This window comes from Eutrigla gurnardus (genome assembly GCF_963514095.1).
Source record: "Eutrigla gurnardus genome assembly, chromosome: 21".
NCBI classification, from domain to species: domain Eukaryota; kingdom Metazoa; phylum Chordata; class Actinopteri; order Perciformes; family Triglidae; genus Eutrigla; species Eutrigla gurnardus.
In genome coordinates, this window is record NC_139932.1 from 17825910 (window position 1) to 17853426 (window position 27517).

Genomic DNA, 27517 nt, shown 5'->3' on the forward strand with positions numbered 1-27517 from the left:
GTCTCACACACACACATAAACACACCGTCTCCTTGTCCTCCTCTCTAATTAAGAAAGCCACAAAACGGGGTCTCCGGGTCAGCCGCGCAGGGATGGGAGGGGGGGTCAAGCAAGCTCACAGTGGCAGTGCATCGTGGGAAATCCCGTTTTTGCGTTTCGGCTTCGGGGAGCCGTCACTTCCTTGAACATTTCTAACGAACGATGCACAATTTAAATAATTCACCGGCGAATATTAAAACATTTCGGCTGCGTATTAACGGTGTAATATTCATGTCCGTCTTCACGTGGACGTCTCCGTTAAAACGGGATGAGCTCGGAGAGAAGACACTCTCTAATCCGTATATTATATATATATTATATATATTATATGGGAAAGCTTGATGAGGATGGAGAGAACAGAAGTGAGCTTAAAGGGCCAGTGTGCAGCATTCAGGGGATCAATCAGAGCCGAGGCTATTACAATTATAACTGTTAAAGATCCATATATTTATAGAACATACTTTAATTCTATTGTGGCATTTCTACATCACAATTTCACAACATGACATTTAACAAACAGGACAATTTATATTTACTTAATATGGTTGTATTCATGTTCATGTTGGTGTATTTTGGGACATTTAAATGAGGAAGATCTCCATATTTGAGGGACTGAAAACAGCATTTTGTGACATTTCTTTATGAAAAATGACTTTTGATGATGAACAGATGATGAAAATAGTTGGTGATTATATTTCTGTGGATCTGTTAGTGGAATTAGTTTTCCTTTCATTTGTGGTCCTTCTGTAAAAAGCTGTCTCCAAACATCATGTTGGTTGTTTAGAGGACAATAACATCTCATTTAATGTGATGAACAAGTGACATAATAAGTAGACTGAATACTGACCATTGGATTGATACAAAGATGGAGTTTACCACAGCTGGAAGGGGCTGGAAATGCATGGAAATGCACCTGGAAATGCTTGGAATGTGCTTGAATTTAAACTTTGGGAATGGTGGAGGAACCCTGTGAATATTCTGTAAATGTGATCGGCTGGTATTTGTTATAGATTTCTTTTTTTTTGTTGTGTTAGAAAAACAACAACAAAACAGATGCTTGTGTGTTGGAGAGCTCAATCACACACACACACACACACACACACCTCCCTGAGGACGAAGAGGAAACTCAACAATAAACTTTAAGTGTGTTTGAACCCAAACAGCTCGCATGTTTCACTGTGAGTTTCTCTGGAGGGAGTCCATGAATCATTGAACACCTCCCTCCCTCTCTCTCTCCCTCTCTCTCCCTCCCTCCCTCTCCCCCTCTCTCTCTCTCCCTCTCTCTCTCCCTCCCTCCCTCTCTCTCTCTCTCCCTCTCTCTCTCCCTCCCTCTCTCTCCCTCCCTCCCTCTCCCCCCCTCTCTCTCTCCCTCTCTCTCTCCCTCCCTCCCTCTCTCTCTCCCTCCCTCCCTCTCCCCCTCTCTCTCTCTCCCTCTCTCTCTCCCTCCCTCCCTCTCTCTCTCTCTCCCTCTCTCTCTCCCTCCCTCTCTCTCCCTCCCTCTCTCTCTCCCTCCCTCCGGTTCTCCGGTTCTGCTCCTCGTTAGCGGGGGAACGACCTGCTGCCAGCCGAGCAGCCGGCTCTCTGAGACGCTGCCGTCTGTGTTGGAGAGGCGTTTATTCTTTTATTTATTTTATATTTTATATTTTATTCTGGAGGTCCAGCAGGAGAGTTTGGACACGTTGGGTATCAAACTTTATGAAAACCTGCCAAAGAATGTGTTCGTAGTATTTTTTCAAGCTGCCGGTTTATATTTCATTAAAGCCACAGCGGTTCATTTTATACTAGCGTCCGACCCGCGGTTGCTAGCGTTATAGACCAGCATGCATTGCTGCGAAGGAAAAAACAAGCAGCGCGATCGAGACAACATCTATTTAAATTAACGTGAGCAGGACATCGCAACATAAATGGCCACAAAAGTACTTAGTATTAATATCTAATTTAAAAAAACACTTATTGTTCCTTTCAAAATAAAAGCCCTGGGCATCACTGCTTAGCAAACCTAACTGTAATACTATATACGAGGAAACTCTACAAATTAGCCGGAGCCGAGAGAGGGGGCAATATTCAGAGAGAAAACATCGCAAATTTGCGTTTTTTAAGTAGCACATTTTTACGAGTTTGTTACGATGCTAACAACCGGCATCAAACACAGTTTCTGATATTAATGACTTAATTATTCACGAGTGCAGCTTTAAGTTTTAAAACCCATCAGTGAGCCACACGTCAAACACGAACACGGTTTTATTTCCACCCGATCTCACACACCGACATGCTGCAGTACACACTCACCAGAGCATCAAACGTGGATTCATCCACCGCGTAAAATAGTCCCCAACCCCAAGAAACGCACTATTCCCTCCTGCTTGAGTCCATTATATGCAGGGTTCATACGGGTGCTGGAAAACCTTGGATTTTAGTGGTGGTGTTTTCAAGGTTTGAAAAGTGGATTTAAAATAAAGTGCTTGAAAGTGCTTGAAATGTCTGTTCTATGTGATTGTTTTCTATTTGTATGAAATCTGAGGTATCGGTACTGGAGCTCAGATGTGATATAAAGGAGGGAGAGAAACACACACACAGAGGGAAAAAAAGAGGAGGAGGGGGGGATTCCGGTAACGAGGTCCGTCTTCGTGGTTAGTGGGGGCGTCGTGTTAATCACCAACACGCTCCGCCGCCGCCAGAACAGCCGACCGCCGTCACCTCGGCTTCATTTAATTAACTGCTCGTGACTTAACGACCCTCGTAACAGCCGTGGGGGGGGGGGGGGGGGGGGGGGGGCTAGCACACACACACACACATATTAGTGAAGGGATGTTTCTTCTATGTTTGACGTGTTTTCCCCCCAACAGCTGTATCTCCCTGCTCTGCCCCCCCCCCCCCCCCCCCCCTCCCCTCATTAGGAAACATCATCACAGAACAATTTCAATTAAAAACGAATGGAGGCTGTTCCACTGAGCCCCCCCCCCCCCCCCCCAGCCAAGCCAGTTGCCTTAAAAAAGAAATGTTGCCTTTGTACGATTCGTAAATAGTTTTGTAGAAGTGTCACATGGTTAAGGCAGTTAGGAGTTGAGAGGGCTGAGTGTTTCTGACTGTGTGTGTGTTTGTGTAAAATTTCAGACCAAGTTCTGCTGCCGAAACCTAATGAAATTAAATTAAATTGCTTATATTTTTGATTAAGATTATATTCAACAGAACTGCTTATATTTCTTCATGTTTGTTTGTTCTCTGACTCTCAGCCTCCAATCAGCTGATCCCCCTCACCTGGTCTCACCTGGCCCCGCCCCCCACCTGGTCCTCGTTACCCTCGTCACCCCCTCTAACTTCTAGAGGCCCTGGCTGCGTTTCAATAACAGTTTGAGTCGCCCTCGCTCACTTGCCCTAAGCACTTGCCCTCGGGGGAATCCCCGCCGCCATCTTAAGGGCTGTTCCAATTCCCTGAACAGCTGAAGTGAACTCCGTGAGATCGACCCTTGAGGGCTGAGTGATCGAGTGAACAACGATAGTCACTTCAGAGCTGTATATCACCCACAATGCATTGCAGTGGTGCACGAAAAATATGTCCATGCGGTGGCGATAATGAACCTCAAACACCATTGTCTGCTGTCTATTCATCACCAAGGAAGAAGAAGAAAGAAGAAAGTAGAAAATTAATTATATTTAATTCATTTTCTTAAATTGTGCAGTTAGACTGTCTGTTGCAGAGTTATGGCAGAGCCCACCGTTTACAAGTGTAAGTATATAAGCAGCCGTATTGCCATCAAGCGTAGAATACGTCTTTGTCTCAATGAAATGAGTCTCCACATATTCTGTGTAATTTGGAATAGGCAGTATAGCGCTACTCCAACAACGTGTGGTTGATCCATGATTGTCTGGGCTGTTAGTGAACGAGGGCAGGTGTGTTCCATTTACCCCTTTCACTCCCCCTCCGCCCTCTTTCCCTCCGCCCTCCAAGGGGCCTCCGTGTGACGTCATAGCAAGGGCTGAGGGCGAGTGAGCGAGGGCGACTCAAACCGTTATTGAAACGCAGCTCCTGAGTCACTGAACCTCTGTTTGCTGCCATGACATGACCTGTCTGTCTGCCTGCCTGTCTGTCTGCTTTGTGCCCCTGAAGGGCTCATCCTGGATCAGCAGGGTTGGGGGTCAGTTGAAGCAAAGAGCGGGTCTCTAAACAGAAAGCTTCACCTTTTAGTTTTCTTTTCCAAATAGTTTTTATTTATTCATTTAATGAAGCTTCTTGGCTGCACCAGAGTCAGCTAGAAGCTGATCATCTCAACACAACCAGAGACTGTCTGTGGTCCCCCAGAGGTCTAGATAGTAGCTCACATTAGTCCAGAGACCAGACTGTGGAGGAACCAGAGACTGTCTGTGGTCCCCCAGAGGTCTAGATAGTAGCTCACATTAGTCCAGAGACCAGACTGTGGAGGAACCAGAGACTGTCTGTGGTCCCCCAGAGTAGGGCTGCAGCTATCGATTCTTTTTGTAATCGATTAATTTAGCACTTTATCGATCGATTAATCGAGGAATCGGATAAAACAAAAATTGCGTTTTTAAACAACCAAAACAAATAATGCATAATGAAAATGATGTGGCTGTAAAATGATCAAGCATTTCTAAAAAAAAATAAACGGAGGTATTCATTCCAACTCCAAAATTTGGCTCCAAAACTAAGCCCATTTATTAAGTGCCAGTGAGAATTTAACAACAATACAGTTAAATCAACTTGGATAAAACATGGATAACATTTAATTTACGTTTTGTTTTGCCAGCAATGGCCCTTTCCTCTCCCTGCCCTAAATATGTGTGTATATAGTGTACTTCTTCTGTGCCATTTATGTATTTAGCTTTCTCTATCACTACAGTAACCGTTAGACCGTTCTTTTCTCTGCTTTGAACTCCGTCCGTTTGGGCAAACACAACAACTCACAGCCAAGCGTAAATCAGGCTTTCCGATTGGCTGTAAAAGCCGCTACGGGAGCCAATACGAGCGTCCGATGCATAAACGTAACTCTATACGTCACTCGCAAGATGGCGGATGAGAAGTGATCGATATACATAAACAAAACGGATAAATGCGCCACGGAGACGAGGAGACATCTAGTCACACATTTTACAACTTTACGCATTCGTTTTGTTGTCAGAAATAAATCGCTCACATGGGCAAGCAGGATACCGTTGTTTAGCCCCGATACTCTCTGTCGTTTACGGACATTCTGAGGCAGACTTTCCGCCATCGCGCCAACTAAATTCAGAATGAATGACCGTGTATGACGCGCTGGTGTGCTTCCTGAACAACGGTCCGTGTGGAACAATCGGATCCCTGCACATAGGCGCGTCATAGGAATTTAACGAGGCTTCGAGGCAGATGTTTTGCCTCGAGGAATTTTCATAATCGACTTAATCGAGTAACTCGATGAATCGTTGCAGCCCTACCCCAGAGGTCTAGATAGTAGCTCACATTAGTCCAGAGACCAGACTGTGGAGGAACCAGAGACTGTCTGTGGTCCCCCAGAGGTCTAGATAGTAGCTCACATTAGTCCAGAGACCAGACTGTGGAGGAACCAGAGACTGTCTGTGGTCCCCCAGAGGTCTAGATAGTAGCTCACATTAGTCCAGAGACCAGACTATGTGGAGGAACCAGACACTGTCTGTGGTCCAAACAACAAGGTCTCTGCTGTATTTATGTCTAGATGACCTTATTTGGAGTGTTGATGGAGCAGCTACAATGTTAGCGTAGCCTAGCATCCATCAACCAGACTCCATTCAGAAAACCAGCGTTTTAACAGTAGTTATCTTGTGGTCTTGCAGACAGACCCAACAAAGCGTGACTCAGCACTTTTTACTGATCACTATCATGTTATTTCAGCATCCTTTTCATCTGCTTATTGATATTAAATCACAGATCAATACTTTAATCTGGTTGTAGAAAGCTTTTTTTGTCCCTTCAGTGAATCTGACCCGCTCAAATAAAGCACCTGAACGCACCGACAGCCCAACCAGGAGCACTGCTCCTTTAAGGTGACCTCTTCGTGGCCTCGCCTCCACCTGTGTGGTGTTGCCCCCCCCCCCCCCCCCCCCCTCTCTCTGCACACGGGCAGATTGAAGACATGTTGGCCCTCAGCAGGATTCATGTAGCTCACAGCAGGTCCAGGACACACACACACACACACACACACACACACAGGGTTTTTACCTCAAGTGTGTCTTTGTGTGTTTGTGTAGAAAGTCATAGAAGGATAAGAAGACACACTAGACCGTCTCCACTGATACACTAACAACACACACACACACACACACTCCGTGAAACTCAGTAGGGGGCCCAGTTGGGTTCAGTTAGTCTGTGTGTGTCCAAGCATCCTGTGAATCCTGGACCAGGACTCTGAGGCATCATAGAGCCCATCTGTGGGACGGAGAGGGGGGACATCTGTCCATGTAACACACTCTCTCTCTCCCTCACACACACACACATACACACACAAATGGGGCGAGCAAGCTAAACCAAATGAACAGCGAGAGGACACAGAAACGACAGTGTGTGTGTGTGTGTGTGTGTGTGTGTGTGTGTGTGTGTGTGTGTGCACAGCTGTGCTCAGCTTTAACACACACAGTAGACATTAGAGTGTGTTGCCACCATGGGACCTTATTTTATATAAACATTTTATAAAGAAAATGTTGGACATTAAGAGAATTATCGACGCGGCTCTAATCAATGCAAAGATGCAAATTGACCCCAAATGTTGACTCATTTCACACAAATCAACGTATTTCAACGAGAGCGAGACGGACAGACGTGAGATCGCTGTCGGCAAGAAAAGTTTGTCCTCCCTCCTCTCAAACAGAGCTGGTTCTCTCTCTCCACCCCATCACACCGACATCCTCTCATTTCCATCCAGTCTGTCCATTCATCTATACTGTACATCCATCCATCCTTCCCCCGGCAGTAAAATCTGCTTGTTTGCTGAATATCGCACCTCGAGGCCTCAATTACACGCACACACCTGGCAGGTCTCCGTCTCCGGCTCGTTCCCCCGTCGTAGTGGGGGGGGGGATGAGGAGGCAGACAAAGAGAACGCAGTGGAGGGAATAAAAGTGAAATGAAAGGAGACGCATCATCGCCACGGAGACACGATGAGTTTAAAACAATAGGCATGAGCGTGGCGCGGCGGACAAGCGGAGGGAAGGAATCGTACTAGTGACAGATGAACCTCTCCCGTCGCCTCCAGTCAGACGATCCAAAACCCCGATTCCTCTCCGGAGGAAGACGGCTTCGTGCCTCGGCGATCAAACTGCCTGTCGACGTGTCATCGAACCGGCGCCGCGTCGTACATACGCCAACTCAAATATATAACGTATAAAAAGAATATTCAAGCTTTGTCACTTCCAAGGTGGAAACAAAAGTGTTGATTTCATCAGAGTACTTCTGTCTATAATCTTTGGAAACTTGAACAAAAGGTGGAAATGATTGCATTTCATAAAATCTAGCCGACAGTTGATCATAGTGACGGTTTTATTACTGCTGATGATCTCAGAAGAGGTCGTTAAAATGCACCTATGCTGCCCCTCCCTCCCAAAAAGCCCAGTCTGCTCTGATTGGTCCCGCCCCCTCACCAGGAATAGGTGAAAATGAATTCCAGGCTCTTGTTCTTCTAGAAGTCCAGACGAAGGTCGTTAGTCTCCACATGGACTCTCCACTCTTACTAGCTTTGTTTGGGGGCGGGGCTTACCAACTGCTGCTAATGTATTACTTGTTGACATCACCACTTTTTGAAGATCTAAATGAGTTCTGTGGGGGGGAGGAACTCCCTCTGGACCTGGACTTCAGGCTTTGACTCTCAGGAGACGTTTTACATCCACATTAAAATCACTATAAACACACTAAAGGAAAGAGAAGAAGAAAAGACCTAATAGGTCCTCTTAAAGTAGCGTTCCCCGCTACCGAGTCCTGAGGCAAACCTGGGCTAATGGGCCTCTGTGGACGGCTACCAACTACCAAAACCACTAAAGAGGAGCACAGCACGGCGATTATGTCATCTTAATCTGCATTGAGGCTCAAATCATGGCTCCAGATTTATTTAAATAAACTATAAACGTTAATGTCAATTCAGCTTGATTAAGTCGCTGCACCACTGAGGCCCAAAGAAAGTTAGAATTAAATCAGCGCCAACCGTTTCAAACGCAGCAAAGCTGGAGCTTTTTTTTGGAGGGGGGCCTGAGTTGTGAGGCCCCAAAAGGTTGGTTGGATGGTTGGATGGATGGATGGTTGGTTAAATGGTTGGATGGATGGTTAAATGGTTGGATGGATGGTTGGTTGGTGTCCCACCGTCTTATTTATCTTATCAACACAGTGAATCTATCGCTGACGGTGGGACGAGTCTCCAATTTATATTCTAGCAGTCAGCAAAAGGAGATAAAGATTCTCAGAATCCTCTAATTGGGATCAACTGGTCATTTAAATTAATTTCATTGGGTCCCTACTTTTTAAGGACTACAAATGTTTGATTAGGTTTAATCTACTGGAGGGGGGGTAGGGTTTCCACACAGTTTCCAATATTTGGTCAAATATAAGGAATCAAGGTGTTGAAGAAGTGGGGAAAAGCCAGTTAGAATGCTTGGATGGTGATGAGCAATGATAAATAACCCCCGAATGTCTTTTTCTATCCAACACTTTGAAGGTCTTCCTTCTATCGCTGCTTCATTTACCTTTTTACAGCTTTGTTTTATTTGTCAAGACCAGCAACTTTGGAGAAAGCCTGCTCCCCCAAAAAATAACTGCAATGTGAAATATGCATCGAGGGAAGCGTATTATGTCGTGAATTACTTTACGTGTTGATGTGTCAGATTAGTTTCAAACGAGTCTGGGTGGTGGACGGGGTCATAAAACACAGGATTTCCACCCAGGAGACTGATGTTAGGGTCCCATTAAAATCATGTCAATTTGTCATTTTGTAGAAAAAACGTACCGTTTCCCAGGAAACCGAATTGGGGGTTTAGGTTAGTTTTATGGGAATGTAATTTTCATAAGAGACGTCGGTTGTTCAGGAACGCTGGAGGCCTGCAGGAGTCGAACAATAGAAACTGCAGCGAGATTGAACGGTGTATTATTTCTGTGTCGACAGACAGAACGCTTTAGTAAAACCGCTGTCAGGCTTCTGGATGAATTGATCTGCACACTCTGATGAAGCCCGCACGCTAGAAAAATGTCTATCCGAGTCATCAGTCATCGCTGATTTCCTCTCTCTTCCCGTCTCACGCGTCTTGTAAGTGGATGAGCCTCAGCCGGGGCACCATTTCCATTTCACAGTACAATACAAAAAAACTAAAAACTGCATGAATCACCGTAAATAAAAAACAACGAAACAGGGCGACGTGACAAACGGGGAAAGGTTCTCTACGTGACTCGTCGTTGTCGCCGCCCCTCTCCACCCGACAAGAGTTTACTGTCAAGAAACGAGATGGTAACAAGCAGCGGGGCTCGTTGGAAAAAACACTTTGTGACGCTTCCCCAGAGCAGGCAGTTCTAGACGAATCCTCCTCCACCCCCCAACCCCACACACAAACCACTCAAAAACTCCCCCCAATCTGCTGGGCTCGACGGCGGGAGGGAACTGGGATGTGACAAGTCAGCCGGGACCCTGGCAGTCAACTTCATGCCCGGCGATAATGAGCTCCCGCCGGAGACGACTTGCACCGGGAGGGAACGGCGAAAACGTTAACGATGCGCTAATCGTTCGAAGTGGAGTGTGTTAAGAATTATTTTTGAGTGTGAAAATGTGAGGATGGGAGGAAAGGAGGGGGGAATGTTCTGGAGAGAGGCAGATGGGCGAACTCCGGCAGGAAGTCCTTGTGAGGGATCGCTACATGTGTCGGATGTGTACGGGGCGGATCAGAGCGCTGTCACTTTAGAGACGACTCAAGTTGCTCCACAGACAAACGGGGTCCGTCTTTCTTTTTTTTTTTACAGCCTCGGTCGGGGCACCGGGGGGGAGCAGCATCAGGTGTGTGGACTCAAACCCACCACGATGATTTAATAATCCATCAAACTACAAGCCAACTTTTGAGTAAAAAAACGGGGAAACCTCCTGTTCTGAAAAGTGAAGCCGATGCTGAAGTGCCATTAAACTTGCATTCTCTCTGCTGGCCATACACCTCTGATTGTATAGAAGTCCATGAGAAAATAAGACCAGATCTGGGTAGAAAAGGACCATGTTTGTCACCAATATTTGAATTTGCACCTGGATTATAAATCGGACTCGGAGCCTAGGCACATGGATACGTCCTAACAAAGGGAGAAAACACCACGGGAGATTTAAACAACATTTTTCACTCTAACTGTCTTGTCTGAGTGAATCGAGCGCTTCTGCCGTTTTCGTTTTCACTCCAATCAAAGTGGCGGTTTGGGTTTTTGTTGTGTGGGAGCAAGAGAAAGGATGTGGATTGTTCTGCCGGGCTACCGGCGATCTATTTATCTTTAAACATTATCGACGGTGATAATGACGGTTTCTGCTGCCGTTAACAGAAAAAAAACAACCATTTTTACTTTTCCTCTTAACCCTTATTCCGTCCCCACAGATTTTAAACATAGACGGGCTCACCGCCGCTTCGCTGTTGCTCCAACTTTTCTGCCGTGTAAATGTCACGACGGGGGAAAAGGAGGAAATCACTCCCCCACTTCACCGTATCGTGACATATTCACGGCTGTAGCGTTAGTGTGCGTTTTTTTTTAATGAAGGGTCGTTTAACTCGCATTTAGAAGCGCTGGGGGAAGCACTTTTGTCCCCTCCTGTTCTAAATAATGACCAATTACTAGGGAGTGCGAGGTGGACTTTGTCGCGTTGGAGGAGGCGACGCCTCAGACGGCGGAGGAGCTGTCACGGGTGGGCGTCGGGGGGGGTTTGGGCGCGCGGCTTTAGGCCTCTAATTGGAGGCAGATTTCACAATGATGTTTCTGATGATGCTGCGGCGTGAGAGGAAGAGGAAGGCGATATGAGGACAGGAAGGAAGTAGATAAAGGGGGTGAGGCAGTGGGAGAAGTGGGGGGTGATGATGAAGACAGCGAGAGAGGGAGGAAGAGGAAGAGAGAACAGACCTCGCTGGTGTTTGTCTTGCAGGGATAATATTCCACCGAAGTCTAATTCTGTCCATAAAAGCTGTTGGACTCTTTTCTTTCTTTCTCTCTCTCTCTCTCTCTCCCGCAACTGGGTACCCCCACCCCAACCCCCTTCCTTTCAGAGTGATAGTTGCCTTGGCAACCGTGGCAAATCTTCCTTTTCTCAAACAGATGTCCCATTTAGTTGGAAATTAGAATGTGTAAAAAAAAAAAAAAAACCCACGAGACGCAAATTATTTCAAAGTTCTCCGGTGAAGAGAAGGAAAAGCAGGAGGGGGGGAGGAGAAGAAAGGAACAGAAAGAGGAGAAAAAGGGAGGGAGGAGGGAGTCTTCGTTCCTCTGCGGTCTTCTGCGATGCTTCAGCGTGTGAATCTTGGAGATTAGCCAGATCACCCAGAGCCGGTGGCTTGTTCAGGGGGAACTGGAGGAGGGTGGAGGGATGGCTCTCTCTCTGGCATACAGGATGGGGTAGTTGGGTGGGGGGCAAGTGGCAACAACTGTTAACCCGGTGCCAATGTAGCAGACGGGCGCAGATAACCAAACTGCCCTCGAGAGGGGAGGGGACTGTGGTCCCTGCACGCTGCAAAAAATATCCTCCTCACAGTTAAGAACCGGAACCTTTTCAACCCGCCGACTGCTGCTATTAATACAAAGAATCGAGTCCAAGAAATTAATCAACAATCGTTTTACCGAGACCACTCGCTCTCACGCTCTCGTTTCAAATGCAAATCAGTACTTGGAAAAACACCCGTTTTAACAGACTATTTGATCAGATTTAAAGGAAAAATCTACCCAAAAAACACTTGAAGCACTTTCATGGTTGAGAAAGAAAAAGAACTTGGCTGGAACGAGCAATTTTTACGCAGCCACACTAGAAATACTGGAGCGCTGACTTTCAGCAATCAACAGGGAGAAATCCATCACAGTAGAACGACCAATCACAGCACAGAGACAGTCGTCTCCATAGGCCGGATGTGCAATGCAGCCTGAAGACATGTTGGATCAGGACCAGGCCAAGAGGCGTCCTGCAGGTGGCAGGAAATGAATGTGAACAAGCAGCTTCTCAAATAATACCAGCAAGTCCCGGGGAAAGGAAACAACGTATTTATTTTATTTAAGGTTAATTTACTAATTTCTGATTGTTGAACAAAAGACGGATCTACCTTTCCAACTTTACATTTTCTTTATACTTTCTTATGTACCTCTGAAGGTTTCTTGAAGATAAATCTCGCCGAGGGCGCCAACGTCGTCAGGGTCAGCGCTGATCTTTGACCAATCAGATTCGACTATGTAAATTCTTAGTCAGGGACACTCCCCCCCCCAAACGCAACGTTGTTTCCACGTGTTTAAAATGCGTGCATCTCTCTTTTGTGCTTCAAGCAATAATAATGCTTTATCATCTGCATAGAAAACCATCAGCAGAAGGTCACAACTTTAGGTCAATATGCATTCTGGTCGTAATAAAACGTACTTAACAGCGTGGATACATAGAGTAAAAAAAACATTACATACAACAGTACATTTTCGCACAAAGTAGCACCCAGAATTATGTTTAAAAAACAAAAACCCCAGCAGTGTCGGATATGCAAATGTTTGTCGGTTTTCTTCTCTAAAGAAAACCCAGCGGAGACAATGTGACTTAATTTCAACGCATCAACATGTTTATCTTGCTGGAAAAGGCTCATTCTTAATGCAAGCGGATCAATCTGAGTTAATCTGCCTCGTTTCACAGAGAACACATTCGTCTGTAGCGAAGGGAAAAAAGGGAAGTCGGCAAGCGTGGAGAGAGAGAGAGTACAGAAAAGAGATATGATTTAACGGCTCGGACACTTTTTGCAGTGTGCGTGGCATCCCCGACTCTGGTCAAGCACCGAACGTAACTGCACGCTGATGAACTGGCGAGACGGAAAGAAGTGTGTGTGTGTGTGTGTGTGTGAGAGAGGGGGAGGAGAGAGACTGAGGCGAGGAGGAACATAAGGACAGAATCACTTTAATTCAGTTTCTCTCCTCGGCGATGCCACATGCCTCGGGGAGGGAAGGCATGTGTGAAATGGAGGAAAATGCCCCGTAGCGCGTCGTAACACACAAAAGCACACACACACACACGTACGTGCACACACGTGCATGTTGAAGCTGTGCCCCCCCCCCCTGGAGGCCATTTAACAGGTAATTTAAAGAGAAATCCCTCCAGGGAAACGACACAGTAAATGTCCTCTCGTCTGTTCTTCCTCTATAACTGTTTATTCTGCTGCAGACTGGCAGACGCTGAGGAGAGATGGAGGGGGGGGTAAGAGGGTGGGAAAGTGACAAGTGTTAAAGTAGGCCAATTTTTTTTCCTTCTTCGTCTTTGTCGTCTTTCCTCCACCAAACCCCTTAAGTACCCGTTTATTAATGTTCAGTGTTCTTCGGCTACTTTATTTGGCTCCGGTGGGAATGTGAGCACGACGAGGATGGGGGAGGGAGGGAGGTGGAGGGGGGGGGGGGGGTGGTCGGGAGGGAGGGGGAGAGAGAGGGATGGAGGTGGGAGAGGGAGGGATGGATGTGGGGGAGGGATGGAGGTGGGAGAGGGAGGGATGGATGTGGGGGAGGGAGGGAGGTGGGGGGGGGGGGGGTCGGGAGGGTGAGGGAGGGATGGATGTGGGAGAGGGAGGGATGTGGGGGAGAGGGAGGGTGAGGGAGGGGTGGAAGTGGGAGAGAGAGGGAGGTGGGAGAGAGAGGGAGGAGGGGAGGCGAGTGAATCAGATAATATTCGTGTAATCTCTGTTGAGGAGACCCAGAAACCCGGCGATTCGTCTCGTTACGTCTTTAACGGAGCAATGCTACGATGTTACGTGACTTCCCAAGTATACGATATGTTTTAAACGTACAGCTGATTTCCGTAGGCTGGAAATGAACTTGTAAACTTTTGGGGGGGGCTGCGTTTATTGTTTGGGGGTCCAGTTTAGCAAGGCCCCGGGTCCAAGATTGAACGAACCACAACAACCGAGTCCTGATCCAAAGACCGGAGGACTGAAGGGAAAGATGCTGTTTTAGTCCCGCGGAGGGGAAACGTGCTGTATAACTGCAGAAAGGCGAGAGTGCAACATCAACACACATCAGTTTAAAAGACGTAGCATGTTTAATAAATGAGTCAAGAATCTAAAAATATAACGGTGGACTGACCGAGCGCTTCCACATGAAATATGAAACGTCACTGCGATTAAACCCTAGCATGAAGTTTCAACAAACGTGATGTCATGGGAATGCGTGAATACAAAATGCCACTTGATTGTTCATTTAATTTAACGTCACGTGGTTAACATCGTTTTTTTGTTTTGGCAACACGACTACAGTCAACAACACTTTTGGGACTCAGACGCTGGTCTACTGGGTGAAAGTCCCGTGTTAGTTTTTAACATTAGCCGAACCCTTTTCTCACTTTTTAAAGGTTGTATCAGCGATTCTGGTTGCCCTCACTTCCGTTGCGAGATCCAGAACAAACAGAGCCAGCTAGCCCCTCCCTCCCATGTTTTGAAAATGATCATGGACGCGCATTTTCATGAACGTGATTGGTTGGAAGACTGTTTATTTTGCTTTTGAGGTGTTGGTAGTACCATTTGTTTTTGTGTGCGATCTCGGAGCCTAGGCTGCCTAGAGAGACATGTTTTTTTGACGGCCTGCTTATGGGGCGGGCAGCTAGCGGATCGTGAGGTAAAAACAGATGAATGTGATCATTTATGTTTCGCTGATACAACCTTTAATGTTACGCCTATTCACTTGCTCTGAGCGGAGTTCGTTATTCTACAAAAAATTACGTTTCTTGGAATCTTGACTGAAAGTGCAGTTTAGTTGTTCGGGAACGTAATTTTGTTGCAGACAGAGTTGCTGGCGGTAGCTTTCACTTGTCGCCGATATAAACAAGTTGCTTGGTTCTGCTAAGAGTGACCCTAATACACCATCGTAGATCTGAGGTCGCTCTCTGGAAGTCTAGATGTGGTCCAGTCCCCCGTTTAGTACCACATTACCGACACGACACCGGCGTAAAAACAAAGACCACTTAATGTTCCCTCTGATGGATTCGCCACCTTAACTTTCTGCCAGTTTGATGTTCATCACTTCCCCCTGAAATGAAGTGAAACCAAATTGCTGCCTTGGAGGCAGGAAGTCGCTCCTCAAAGAAACAGAAAGAAGCTTCTGGAAAACGGTTGGCAGTAATGTAAACTAAACACAATTTGTAGTTAATGGGCTAAAACATTAGCAGTAGCCCGGATTTTGTCATTCATTCTTTCTCTCTCCATCATTCAAAAAAACAAAAAACTTTCTGTGAAGAGGGAGAACAAAGCGCACTCCAACGCTCGGCGAGGACGAGAGAAAGATGGTCGAATTACCTTCACGCCATCTCCGCCATCATTAGACTCATTATCGTTAAATGCAAAAAGAGCTGCCGTTTTTTTTCTGTTTCAACCCCTCCTTTAACTTTAAACCGTGAAAACATGCGAGTTAATTAAAGTCCCTTCCGTTCGCCGCTCATCAGCGAGGACAAGCCATCAAACGGAGCGCAGGTAGTCCATTTCTGTCAAATGGGAGGAGGGGGAGGAGGCCCTCTCTTCATCTCTTTTAGTTTTTGATGAGCTTTCTTAATTGGCCCACTATAGAAGGAGAAGTGAATCCTCAATAATTAAAAAATCTAATTAAGGAGTCTTTTGCATCTCCGTCCTTAATTATTCGGCGGGGAGCAGCGGGGAGCGATACGTTTCTGCCGTTTTCATTTAAAAGAGAGAAAATAAAAAGGTTCCCTCGCCTTCCTCGCTCCCCCGCCACCGCAAATCCCCCCGTCAACAAGCAAGACGACTTTGTGTCTCTCATCGCCGTGTTTGTGTATATGTAGAGGAAAGCTGTCGGCCTCTCCCTGCCTGTCTCACCCTCCTCAGAGACGTCTTTATGAACACTAACAGAGATGCAAAGCTCTTAATAGCGATGTATGGAGACAGTTCTCCTCATCTGCCCCCCCGCCTGTCCTCACCCGCCGTCTCAACCCAACTGACTTGAATTTGGCGGCGAAGAGTACTCAAAGACGAGTGAGACGCCCCCCCCCCCTGCTGGGATTCAGAATCAGGTCTCTAACCCTATTAGTTACAAAGCTATTAGGGCAGCCCCCTAAAATTCAATTATTCTAAGCATCTGTCAAAGAGCCTCGAGCCAAGTCGACTGTTTGACACGTCAACGTGATGTTCCACGTGTGTCCTACTAACAAGTGGTCCTTTGTTGTCCACACACACTTCACGCCCTGCTGCCCCAAGATCTAGATGGATCCGCCGCTGAAAGTAGTCCCCAACAAAATACAATTAGCTGTATAATTGTAGGATCTTTTAAAGACGGATGTCTCTAGACTAGAGGTCTTCAACATTTTCAGGCATTTCAGGGACCCCCTGCAGTACCTCTGTGGACCCCTAGGGGTCCCGGACCCCCACGTTGAAGATCTCTCCTCTAGACTGTCAAATGATTTGAAATGTGAAAACTCTGTCTGAACGTTGTAAACCAAATTGTTTTGTGTTGGATTCTTCAGTTACTCAAAACTGGACCTCCTGGATCCAGACTGGGAGACCCCCATGGTTTCTCGGACAAATATTTACAGTGGCACAGTGATCAGCGCTGTCGCCGCGCAGCGAGAGGGATTCAGATCCGGGGGTTTGGGTTTGCCTTCTGTGTTGGAGTTTGCATGTTCTCCCCATGGATCATGGGTCAGTTGATGGTTGTCACCAGATCCGGCCAAAATCACGACCTCTCGGTATGCCGCAATCGCACCGTTAATACTGCAACATAACGCAGTGGTAGTGTGATGTATTAAATAAGCGTCATTAACGCAATCTCCCCTAGCAACAACAAAACACTAGAAGATGTGCCGAGTCGAGTTTCTTTTGCGAGTCATGCACATTTTACACCACTCTTTGTGAAACTTCTACTTCTGAGCTTTGTTTAAAATGCCCCCTGGTGGCAGGTTCGTCTGAGCGTCAGATAATGATGCAGATGGGTTTACATGGGAGTTAACGGCAATCCTCATACAGAAAAAATCTAATTTTATGAGTTTTCATTATTTTTGTTTTTATTGTGTTTGTTTCTAACTCGTTGAATTGCTTCCATTCTTTTTTACGTATTATTTAATTGTGTATTGTGAGGCTGCAATTATTATATATTTTTTTATTATCAGTACATCTGACGGACTTGCTTTCCATGAAAATGAATTGATTGTCAGAAAATAGAGAAATATTTTTCCATCATAAATCCCGAAGAACAAGTTAATGCGATTTGTCAAAAAAAAAAAAAACGTCTGTTGATTGACTGATCAATTATGGAGCGTCTAGACAAATAATGAGACTGGTGTAGCTGCCGGGGTTCGGGCTTGGTTTCCACGTAGCTGCTTTATAACATCTCGGCATCGAGATGGTATAATAAATCTGTCCATGAATCTAAAACGCACCTTTGAGCATCTCGACGTGAATGTCAAGTGTTGCCTCAAGTTCACGTGATCTATAAAGCATATTCATCGCTGTAACAAAGAGAGATGTGTTTCACTCTTCCTATCACACATCAGTTTGTTCTTAATTGGTCGCTGATGGGGGAAAAAAAGTCCTGGTGGCGGCGTTCGTGCTGGTGGAGGAGCCGATCTGTGGCGACGGCGGCCTCGGCCACGGATCGGCTCATTATTAATAATGACTCGGATGTAATCTGCCGAGGGTTGCCAGATTGGTCTCCGCCCGCCGAGAATCTCAGTTGCTAAATTATGAGTGGAGAGTAGTTCTGAGATCCGGAGCGTCCGAGATCTGTGATACCAGCTGGTGGGACTGTTATGTCGTCTCTGTGTGAATATTTGATTTCATCCTGTTTTTTTTTTTAAAGCAGGATTCAAACAGAAAGATGGAGCTCGGTTTTTACCAATAAATGAAAGACGGATGATACTTTATAATTCTATGCTTGTGTATATTTGTTCAAAAAGGCCTGTAATTTCTGTAGCAGATGATGTTTTTGTGCACTTTAGTCTCTAGAGATTGCTGAAATAATGAATAGCACACTGGCACCATTATTTGTTCTTATTTTCTTCAGCGGAGGGAGTTTGACATCCCATAAAAATGGTAGCCTAAATATGTTGCAGAGCTCCTGTTCTTTATTGTTCTATCTGGAATAGATTCACTGTCTTTTAGCAAATAAATCAAAGCTTCTGCAAATGTTTAGTTTCTAAATTAAGTGCATCCAACTGGAGCTTTTATTAATTTTACTAACACGAAATTTGCATCAAACTTGCTGTTCTAGAACTCGTTCTAAAATGATAAGCATTGATCGGATAATAGTCAAACATCGTAAAAGCATCGTGATTTTTGTAACAAACATTGTGCCTACGATATATAGTGTATGTCTTAATTATCTGTGCGTATAATCCCTGTCAGTCATCACTTATGACTTGATCACCGAGGCAGACCTGATGGCAAACCCGATAACGTGACTACACATCTCATTCCCAGGTCAAAACCCCGCAGAGAGAGCAGGCAGGCCACAGCAGGATGAAAGCATGTCCCTGCATTCATTCAAAATCTGGCACCAATTGGTGGGTGGGTGGGTGAAGGGGCTGGTGGGTGAATAGGTGGGTGGGTGGATGGGCGGGTGAATGGGTGGGTGGGTGAGCAGGTGGATGGGCGGGTGAATGGGCGGGTTGGTGGGTGGTTGGGTGGGTGAAGGGGCTGGTGGGTGGATGGGTGTGTGGATGGGCGGGTGAATTGGTGGGTTGGTTGGTGGGTGGGTGAGTGGGTGGATGGGCAGGTGAATGGGTGGGTGGGTGAGCGAGCAGGTGGATGGGCGGGTGAATGGGCGGGTTGGTGGGTGGTTGGATGGGTGAAGGGGCTGGTGGGTGGATGGGTGTGTGGATGGGCGGGTGAATGGGTGGGTGGGTTGGTGGGTGAGTGGGTGGATGGGCAGGTGAATGGGTGGGTGGGTGAGCAGGTGGATGGGCGGGTGGATAGGTCAGTGGGCAAATGGGTGGATGGGTGATTGGGTGGGTGGGTAAATGGGTGGAGGGATGGGCGCTTGTGTGGGTGAATAGGTGGGTGGGTGATTGGGTGTATGGATCCAAAATGTCCTCCCTTGTAACGCTACGTCATTTGTTCATCGCATAAAGATGAAGCAAAGAGATTCACTTTAGTTGTAAGTCCCTTACGGGGTTCGGACTCCGAGGACCAGCATCGGTATTTTAACAGCTCACAGAGAGACGACTGATGAGAGCAGTCAGACCAAGGGAGTAGGTTTGATTTTGAGATTGGTGGGGACACAAAAGTGCTCCAAGGTAGCACTCATGAAAGTTGACGTTTTTTTGCATTAGCAATCATAATTTCACGTCATGAAAATTTTATAGGTTAGATAACCTAAATCACAAGGTAAAATCACTGATCATCTAGAATCTGAGGTTTTATTGTATTTCCACCACAATTTTATTTGTGTTTTGAAACCGTTGCTCTCTTCTACACAAATACATGAAAATAAGAATTAAAAATAACTTTAAAAAAGTGTATCTCTTTGGCATTAAATATTCTCTTTTATTCAATATCTGTATTGTTGAGCCTCTACTATACACCCTTGAAGTAACTTACACTTTGACTCCTAAAGAAGTCTCTTATATCCACTTTTCTTTTCTTTGACATCCTTCAAATCCTGTACAGCACACACGCACGCACACAAGTACACGCACGCAAATGTTCACAAATGTAAATGACACCACTGATATTAGCTAACATCTAGCTGACGTGACCCAGGAAGAACAAATGCCGAACATGTTGACAACCTGCAGATAACAAGCACTGCCTCTCGTCCGGTCCAACTAGCAGGTTGCAGGTAGTTTTAACAAGCAGAAGGAATGGCAGTGGGGACAGCCAATCACATGTAAGTTAGCGAGAAACCGGCAGCCGATCAGGGAGCGGTATTTAGGTTAGAGGCGGGACTTCTAGCAGAGACCGACATAACCCTTTGTGTGCCATAATCATTGACTAAACACTACGGACAGCGGTTGTATTGATAGTGACTACACAGTAGCGGCTGAATATTGGTAGGGACGTGTCCCTAGCGTCCCTACCCAATTCTACACCCTTGGGTCAGACAGTCGAGTCATATCTGTAACAAACATTGTGCCTACGATATATCATGTAGGTCTTAATTATCTGTGTGTATAATACAGAGGCAGACCGGACACAGAGAGAGCAGGCAGGCCAAAGCAGGATGGAAGCGTGCATGTGGCTGCATTGATTCACAATCTGGCACCTTCCCTCTGGTTTGCAAGGAGGTGTGTGGGTGTGTTCATTTCCGCTTTAGATTGAAACCGCCATTTTTGATGACTGATTGACTTCTTAATCGCACCTGAATCCAGACACCATTCACGCTCTAGCTCACTTGACCGCACTCTCTCTCTTCACTTGCTTGTTGAGCCGGAGAGGACGGGGGTTAGAGTTTGAATAATGTTTCTTACAAACAGCAAACCCGATAACGTGACTACACATCTCATTCCCAGGTCAAAACCCCTCAGAGAGAGCAGGCAGGCCACAGCAGGATGAAAGCGTGTCCCTGCATTCGTTCAAAATCCAAAAGCTTTTAGGACCCAAAACATTCCCAGTGGGAACGCTTGAAAGCTGGAGAGTGTTACTGCGTCGCGGTTCATCAGACAGCGGAGCGTGTGGAGCTTTTTTTCCTTTTCCCATCTCAACCTGTTTGTCGTTATCCATAACGCGCTGCAATTTTCAGCACAATAATGCTGAAAATGCTCATCAGCTGCTTCTTTGTGAGTTCTCGGTGACACCGCAGAACATAAATAGAACCATAAGGAGCGTTAAAGTGCTGCATGACCTGCTGTCATCCCCCAACCCCCCCTCCTTCCACATATGTCCTGATGATGCAGGATGACATCATCAAAACGGTCCAATCAGTGAGTCAGTTGTCAGTCTGTGTGACTTTGTTGTTTTTCTCTGCAGTGTCAGGCTCTCTGCAGTGGTTAATACCCACAATCCTACTGGCTTCCCACATCTCCCTTCGGCGTCCCTTTTCAGGGGGCGGCCGTACAACGGCGTCCGTGACAAATGACTTGTGAAGTCACATTAGCGTCAGTAGATGAAGCGGAGCAGCACTCCCACGCCATCACACCGTCCGCCGTCAGGGCGCTCTGCCGATGCATGCGGTGACAAATCTGGAAGGTTTGGGGAGAACGGAGCAAGAACGATCTAATTTAGGTTGGGATGGTGCAGGAGGGGGAAGGGGGGTAACATGAGGGTGAGTGAGTGTTTGAGAGAGAGGCGTGAGATGGACAGAAAGAACCCGCTGAGAGGCACAAAGCATCACTGCCACTCTGGAGGAGGGCGAGAGAGAGAGGAAATGGGAGGATGAATGGGAGTGAGGGATGGCAGAGGGAATGAGTGAACGGCCCGTGGAGCCAGATGGATGGAGGGATGGAGGAAGAAGAGACAGGAAGTCACAAAAAGGCCGTGGCAGACGACGGGATGGAGGATGAGAGGAGACGGGAATGCAGAGCCAATCAGAACACAGGGAATAGATGGATGGATGAATGGTAGGATGGGTGGATGGGTCAATTGGTGGCTGAGTGGGCGGGTGATTGGGTGGTGGTTGGGTGAATGGGCAGGTGGATGGGAAGATGGGCGGGTGAATGGGTGGGTGGATGGGTGAATGGATCCAAAATGTCCTCGCATGTAACGCTCCGTCATCTGTTCTTCGCATAAAGATGAAGCAGAGAGATTTCTGTTAGTTGGTAGTCCACTACGGGGGTCAGACTCCGAGGACCAGCATCGGTATAAGACCGGCTCACAGACAGTCAGACAGTCGGGTAGCACCTCAGGGTGATGGAGGGGTGTGGTTTATGCATGGGCCCATAAAGCGGCGACAGCCCGGGCATCGCCATGGCAACGGAGGGACCCGGAACAGTCACAGTGTTTGTCATCCATCTACATGCAGAGCTCATCAAACGGGTGGAGGGGGGGGTGAATAGTGGATTGAGGGAGAAGATGGAGGAGGGAGGGGGGGACCAGCTGGAGGCTCTGTGTGCTGCAGGAACACACCCCGAGCACACACACACACACAGTCCCAGCACACCCAGAAATTCAGATATTCTTAGATAAACACACACACTCGTCACCTCATGTGCCTGTTACACCAGCCAGGACCAGCCGGGGGATTCTGAATAAAATCATCACTTCCTAAATCTCCCTCTGTCTGTCTGTCTGTCTCACTTATACCTCACTTCCTTCACTTTTTTCCCCATCTCCATCCTCCTCACTCTCCACAGTGGAGCAATAAACTCAGGGGACCCTGCTATCACAGCCAACCAATTACCTAGCACACACACACACACACTGCCCTCGGGAGCTTGTCACCATAATACACACACACGAGGATCATGGACCACCACCTCACCGCTTACACACTCAAGTGAACACATATTTTCACACATCAGCAGCTCCGCCCGCAGAGTCGCAGTAGAATCACAGATGTTATTCAAAACTAAATCAAGAAGCAAATATGATGATGATTTATTTTAATGAGGCAAAGGTGGGAGGTGAGATTACCAGTCACCAAATCGTGGCCGGATTTACCCGCTAACGAGGCCCGGGGCAAAATAATACTAATAAATGGATGAAAATACATTGAAACATCTGCTTGCTTAACCCTAACCCACACCATCTGGACTCAAGTGGTGTGAACCGATATTTTGACGCCAGTTCAACCCGGCCAATAATGGATTGTGTGAATGTGCCCACTGTTGATATCTGGCTTCTAAGACTCCTAAAACATCTATTCCCATGAAAGAAAACTGTATTATCAATTATGTCTCACTAGATTAGGCCACTTTTTGGAGTTAGTGTTAAAGGGAGTTGGTCATTTTGTAGCAGGGTTTACTCACCAGGGGGAGCCGTAGATCTTGAAGCCCCGCACGCTGACCTCGGAGTCCTGCAGGTAGATGCAGTTTGTGAGCAGTGACTGGACGTTCTCGTAATTCTCCGGCTTCAGTTTGGAGGCGGAAGGGAAGTAGTAGAAATCCTGCTTGATCAGGTCGGCCATAAACTCCTGGTCAAAGGTCAACTCGTGGTTTCCAGCGATTACTATCTTAATGTCGTAGGGCAGCGTACCTGGCAGAGGAGGGAAGGCGAAACAAAAGGTACAAAATTAATTTATTAGGAGAGGGTGATAGATAAGGTAGAGAAGAAAAGTCAAAAGGGACTATAGACAGGGTAGGAAAGAAGAGTCAAAAGGTGGATAGAAAGGGTATAAGAAAAGTCAAAAGGTGGATAGAAAGGGTATAAGAAAAGTCAAAAGGTGGATAGAAAAGGTATAAGAAAAGTCAAAAGGTGGATAGAAAAGGTATAACAAAAGTCAAAAGGTGAATAGAAAAGGTATAAGAAAAGTCAAAAGGTGGATAGAAAAGGTATAAGAAAAGTCAAAAGGTGAATAGAAAAGGTATAAGAAAAGTCAAAAGGTGGATAGAAAAGGTATAAGAAAAGTCAAAAGGGGGATAGAAAGGTCGACCCTAAAAGCAAAGAGGTGGGAGTAGCAAAGTATTAGAAAGATGGTGGACAAGAAACAAGTCGACGTCACTTTTTTTTAAAACCAGAAGTGACAGAAGAAGGTGGAACTAAGAACAAAGTATTTTTCGGGCAAACCGAAAACATTGCAATTGACTTTCCTGACCTAAAAAACACACTGTGGAAGCTCATACTACGCGATCAATCAAGACCATAAACTCAGAGTAGTACTGAGATAATACATCAGGAGAGAAGTAGGGTCATTTCCTCATATACTTCTATACAATCAGAGAGGAGTTGCCCCTGATGGTCATTAGAAAGAATGCAGGTTTAAGGTACTTCTGCGTTGGTGTCACTTTTCGGATGCATTGGTTTCCGCCTTGGACATGTAGAGGCAGAAATAGAAAATGGAAGGAGACATGGAATGATTGGAAGAGGATTCGTGAGGATGGATGAGGCGGAGATAGAACTCTTCCCAGAAGGCTTGGCGTTCACATGCGACATGGCTTCCTCATAGTTCCCCCCCTCCGTTTCTATCAAATCTCTACATCTGTCTCGGCTTCCCTCTATCAGTCAAGGTCTCAACCCAGTGCACTGCTGTCTTCTGTTTATGGAAGCATAGCTGAACGCATCCGTCAGGCGGTCTTTATCCGGAGGAGTGATGAGTGGGGAGAAGCAGAGAGAGCGATCATCGGGAAGTTTACGATGCAGAATATTAAACGTTTACTGGCATCTTTCTCTCCCATCATCCTGCTGTAATCAAACACCCACTCTTTCACATCCCCCACTCTTTCTCCTCCGTCTCAATGGCTTTAATTGGCTATTCAAAGCTTGGCGCAGCAGGGTACCCTGATCGATCCGCGCCCATCAAACCCAGCGGCGTCCGGCCCTTTCACACATCTACATGATGTTTTCAAAGCTCCGCTGGGGGGGCAGGGGACCGACTCTGTCTAACATCTGGGGGTCTGCGTCGACGGGTAGAGCAGCTGACGGTGACCATGGCCTTTTTGTTTGTTGTTATTGCATGCAGCTGAGCACATCGGTTTACGTGTTTGTGAGTGACTTTCCCATCGCGAGTGGAGTTTCTGCAGGCATCTGTGCATGAACGTGTCATGTTGGCTGAAAAGGAGTAATTAAACTGAGCTTTAGAAAGAGGCTGACAGCCGGCGACGGCTCTGTCATAACAGCCAATCACAGCGCTGGTGACAGAACGAGAGACAGAGCAGGGGGGGACAGAAATACTTTAGGAAGCCCCCAAAATCCTTGAGTGCGAAAGGAGGAATAATAACAACATGAAAGCAGCTGTCAAAGAGTGCCCATCTCGGCGGTCTGGACCGGGTGGGCCGCCCCCTCTCCCCATAACAGCTCCCATTTGTTTGGCAGAAGGGCTCGTGTTTGGTTGTCAAGCACACACCAAAAAAAAAAAACAACAAAAAACCTGTAAATGAAGGGGCTGCACACGGACACACACACCAACGCACAATCAAAGGTTTTTTCATCAAGACTTTTGAAGACATTCTGAAGTGGCGTTTTGCTCAATCGTCCACTGATAAACCAAGGTTGAAGGAACAAAAAATCGCATCTTTATATTCAATCAAAACGACTATGAAAGCTCGTCCTAGTAACTGGGCTTCTTACCGAAAATGAATAAAATCCCTGTACATTCACCGAATGTCTCACACATTACCATCCATGTGTTTTCGCCAGTGTGGGTCCAGAAGTCCAATATTTACCTCCTCTGATTTTTTTTTTTCTTCTCATAAATATTGGGGAAATGCAGGAGAGGAAATACAGAAATAGTCGAGCACACGTTACACTTTTGGAGCCACAGTGCATTTGGCAGCACAGCGTAAGGTTTTTTTTAACAATGTGCAGTTTCTGTGCAGCTCCTGCAGAAACACAGTGGACAGGTTGTTTCATTAATTCAGGAGTCCAACTTCATGTTTGGAGAAAAAAAAAAAGGTTTGCAGAAACTCAGAGACTGCAGCACAATGTTTCACACTGAATAGAAATAGGAATATAGATGCATTTTATTCAATGCAATTGAGCTTTTCAGACTAACATAATCTTGTGTATATCAGATGTCTGCAGCTACTTCACAATAAAAGCCTCAAAGATCAAATAAGAGGCATTTTACTGTGAAGCCGCCACAGGGAAGAGATAATTACATGCTAATTTATTTTTAAAAAATGTACACATGTAAGAAGTGGAATTTGACAGTATGTATGTAGAGCATCATAGTTTGAAGTGAAGGGCTACTGACTGATATTTGCACACTAATTCTGGCCAAAAGGTTGCGTTTTAAGATAGTATCCCGATAATCACCAAATAACGCTCTCTGCACTAAAACACGCTTGAATAACTTTTGTTAAGAAACAAATATTGTATCACAGATAAGTGATCACCCTTTTAAATAAAACAAACAATTTTAAAGAAGGTAATCATAAATCATACATAAGGATAAATACATTGTTGTGTAAGTCTGTTCTACATGATCATTCTTGTACTTTTAAACCGGGGTCTATTTCACTCTTCTCTACCATGTTAGCTAGCTAGACAGCTTTTTCTGTATTATTTGTAATGATTTTTTTTTTATTAAGATTTGAGATTACTGACCAAGCTGTGGTATTTATTTGAGTTTGGTGTGAGTAAGTGTTGGTTTCTGTCTGCCTGATCAATGCGAGTCCAATATGAACTCTTCTTCCAGCTCTGGTTTTGGTCTCCACCACCGATGTCTGATTCCTGAGCTGCTAAATGTTGAATTTGTGAATCAGAAGACCAGTCCAGTTGTAATTATCTGTGATTATATCACAATAAAAGACCCTGTTTCATATTCAAATTCAATATTTGAAGCTTTTGTATTATAACAGTATTAATAGTGCAGTTTTATAAATAAATCGGAATAACTTGCATTCTCAGGCAGCACGTACAAATCTAGTTTTAATTGCTACAAATGTTCTAAACGTGTATTTTCTCTCCGCTCTTATTGACGACTGTGATCGTTTCCAGAAGAAGGAAAAAAGAAGAAAAAATGAAAGAATCTCTCCAGGAAATGAGCCAAGTAGCTGCATGGGAGCTCAGCGTCTACCTGGAGACTCGTTTAGCTTGTTGTTCCAGGCTTTGAAGACCGGAGCAGCTTGAGTGTGAAATCATAGATGAAAACTGGACTGACCCCTGCGTGCGTAGCAAACCGAAAATAAATAAAATGTAAATCACGTATGAAAAATAAATGAAATAAAGGGTCAAGAAAAGAAGCCTTTAGTGTGAAAAGAAAAACCCGGGTGAGGCCGGAGGTTTATCATCTTCTATCACGTTTACATCTGGCAGACGATGACATCATCGGCTACACCGAAATAAGTAAAGGGAATAGATACAGTGTGTGTGTGTGTGTGTGTGTGGGCCCGAGGCTGACAGAAATGTGAGGTAAAGGAACATTTTTAAACGTTATCTGCGTCTCCACAGAAATGTTGCAACGTGAGCAGTTTTTCCAGCCGTGAAGTTTGACGGCCGACTGTAAACCAGAGAAATAAATCACTGGGAGGAATATAAAACTCCACCAGCTGGACACCAACACACACACACACACACTTAGCAGAATTAAATTTCAATTTCATGGATGAATTTTTTGAACGCCCCCCCCCCCACAAAGTGACGAGATGTGAATACCAACTAGCCGAACTTCTTCTTCACACGCCGACCAATCTGCATTTTTAAAAAAAGCAGTCGCTCTGTTTTTATTGTCGGGGAATTTAAACCGCTGTCAATAAGAAAATAATAACGACACAAACAAAAAAGAAAGAAATTCAACAATACAGTCTTATTGTGTTCGCAAAGAAAA

At 45.8% G+C, this 27517-nt stretch overlaps 1 protein-coding gene across 1 annotated transcript in view; it reads right to left on the bottom strand.

Moving 5' to 3' along the window:
* The window catches only part of mpped1 (metallophosphoesterase domain containing 1), a 38351-nt gene that overhangs the window by 6254 nt on the left and 4580 nt on the right, over positions 1-27517 (bottom strand). The window contains exon 3 of the mRNA XM_084039184.1: positions 23061-23286. Coding sequence (XP_083895310.1) covers positions 23061-23286 — 226 coding nt within the window. The remainder of the gene's footprint in view (positions 1-23060; positions 23287-27517) is intronic.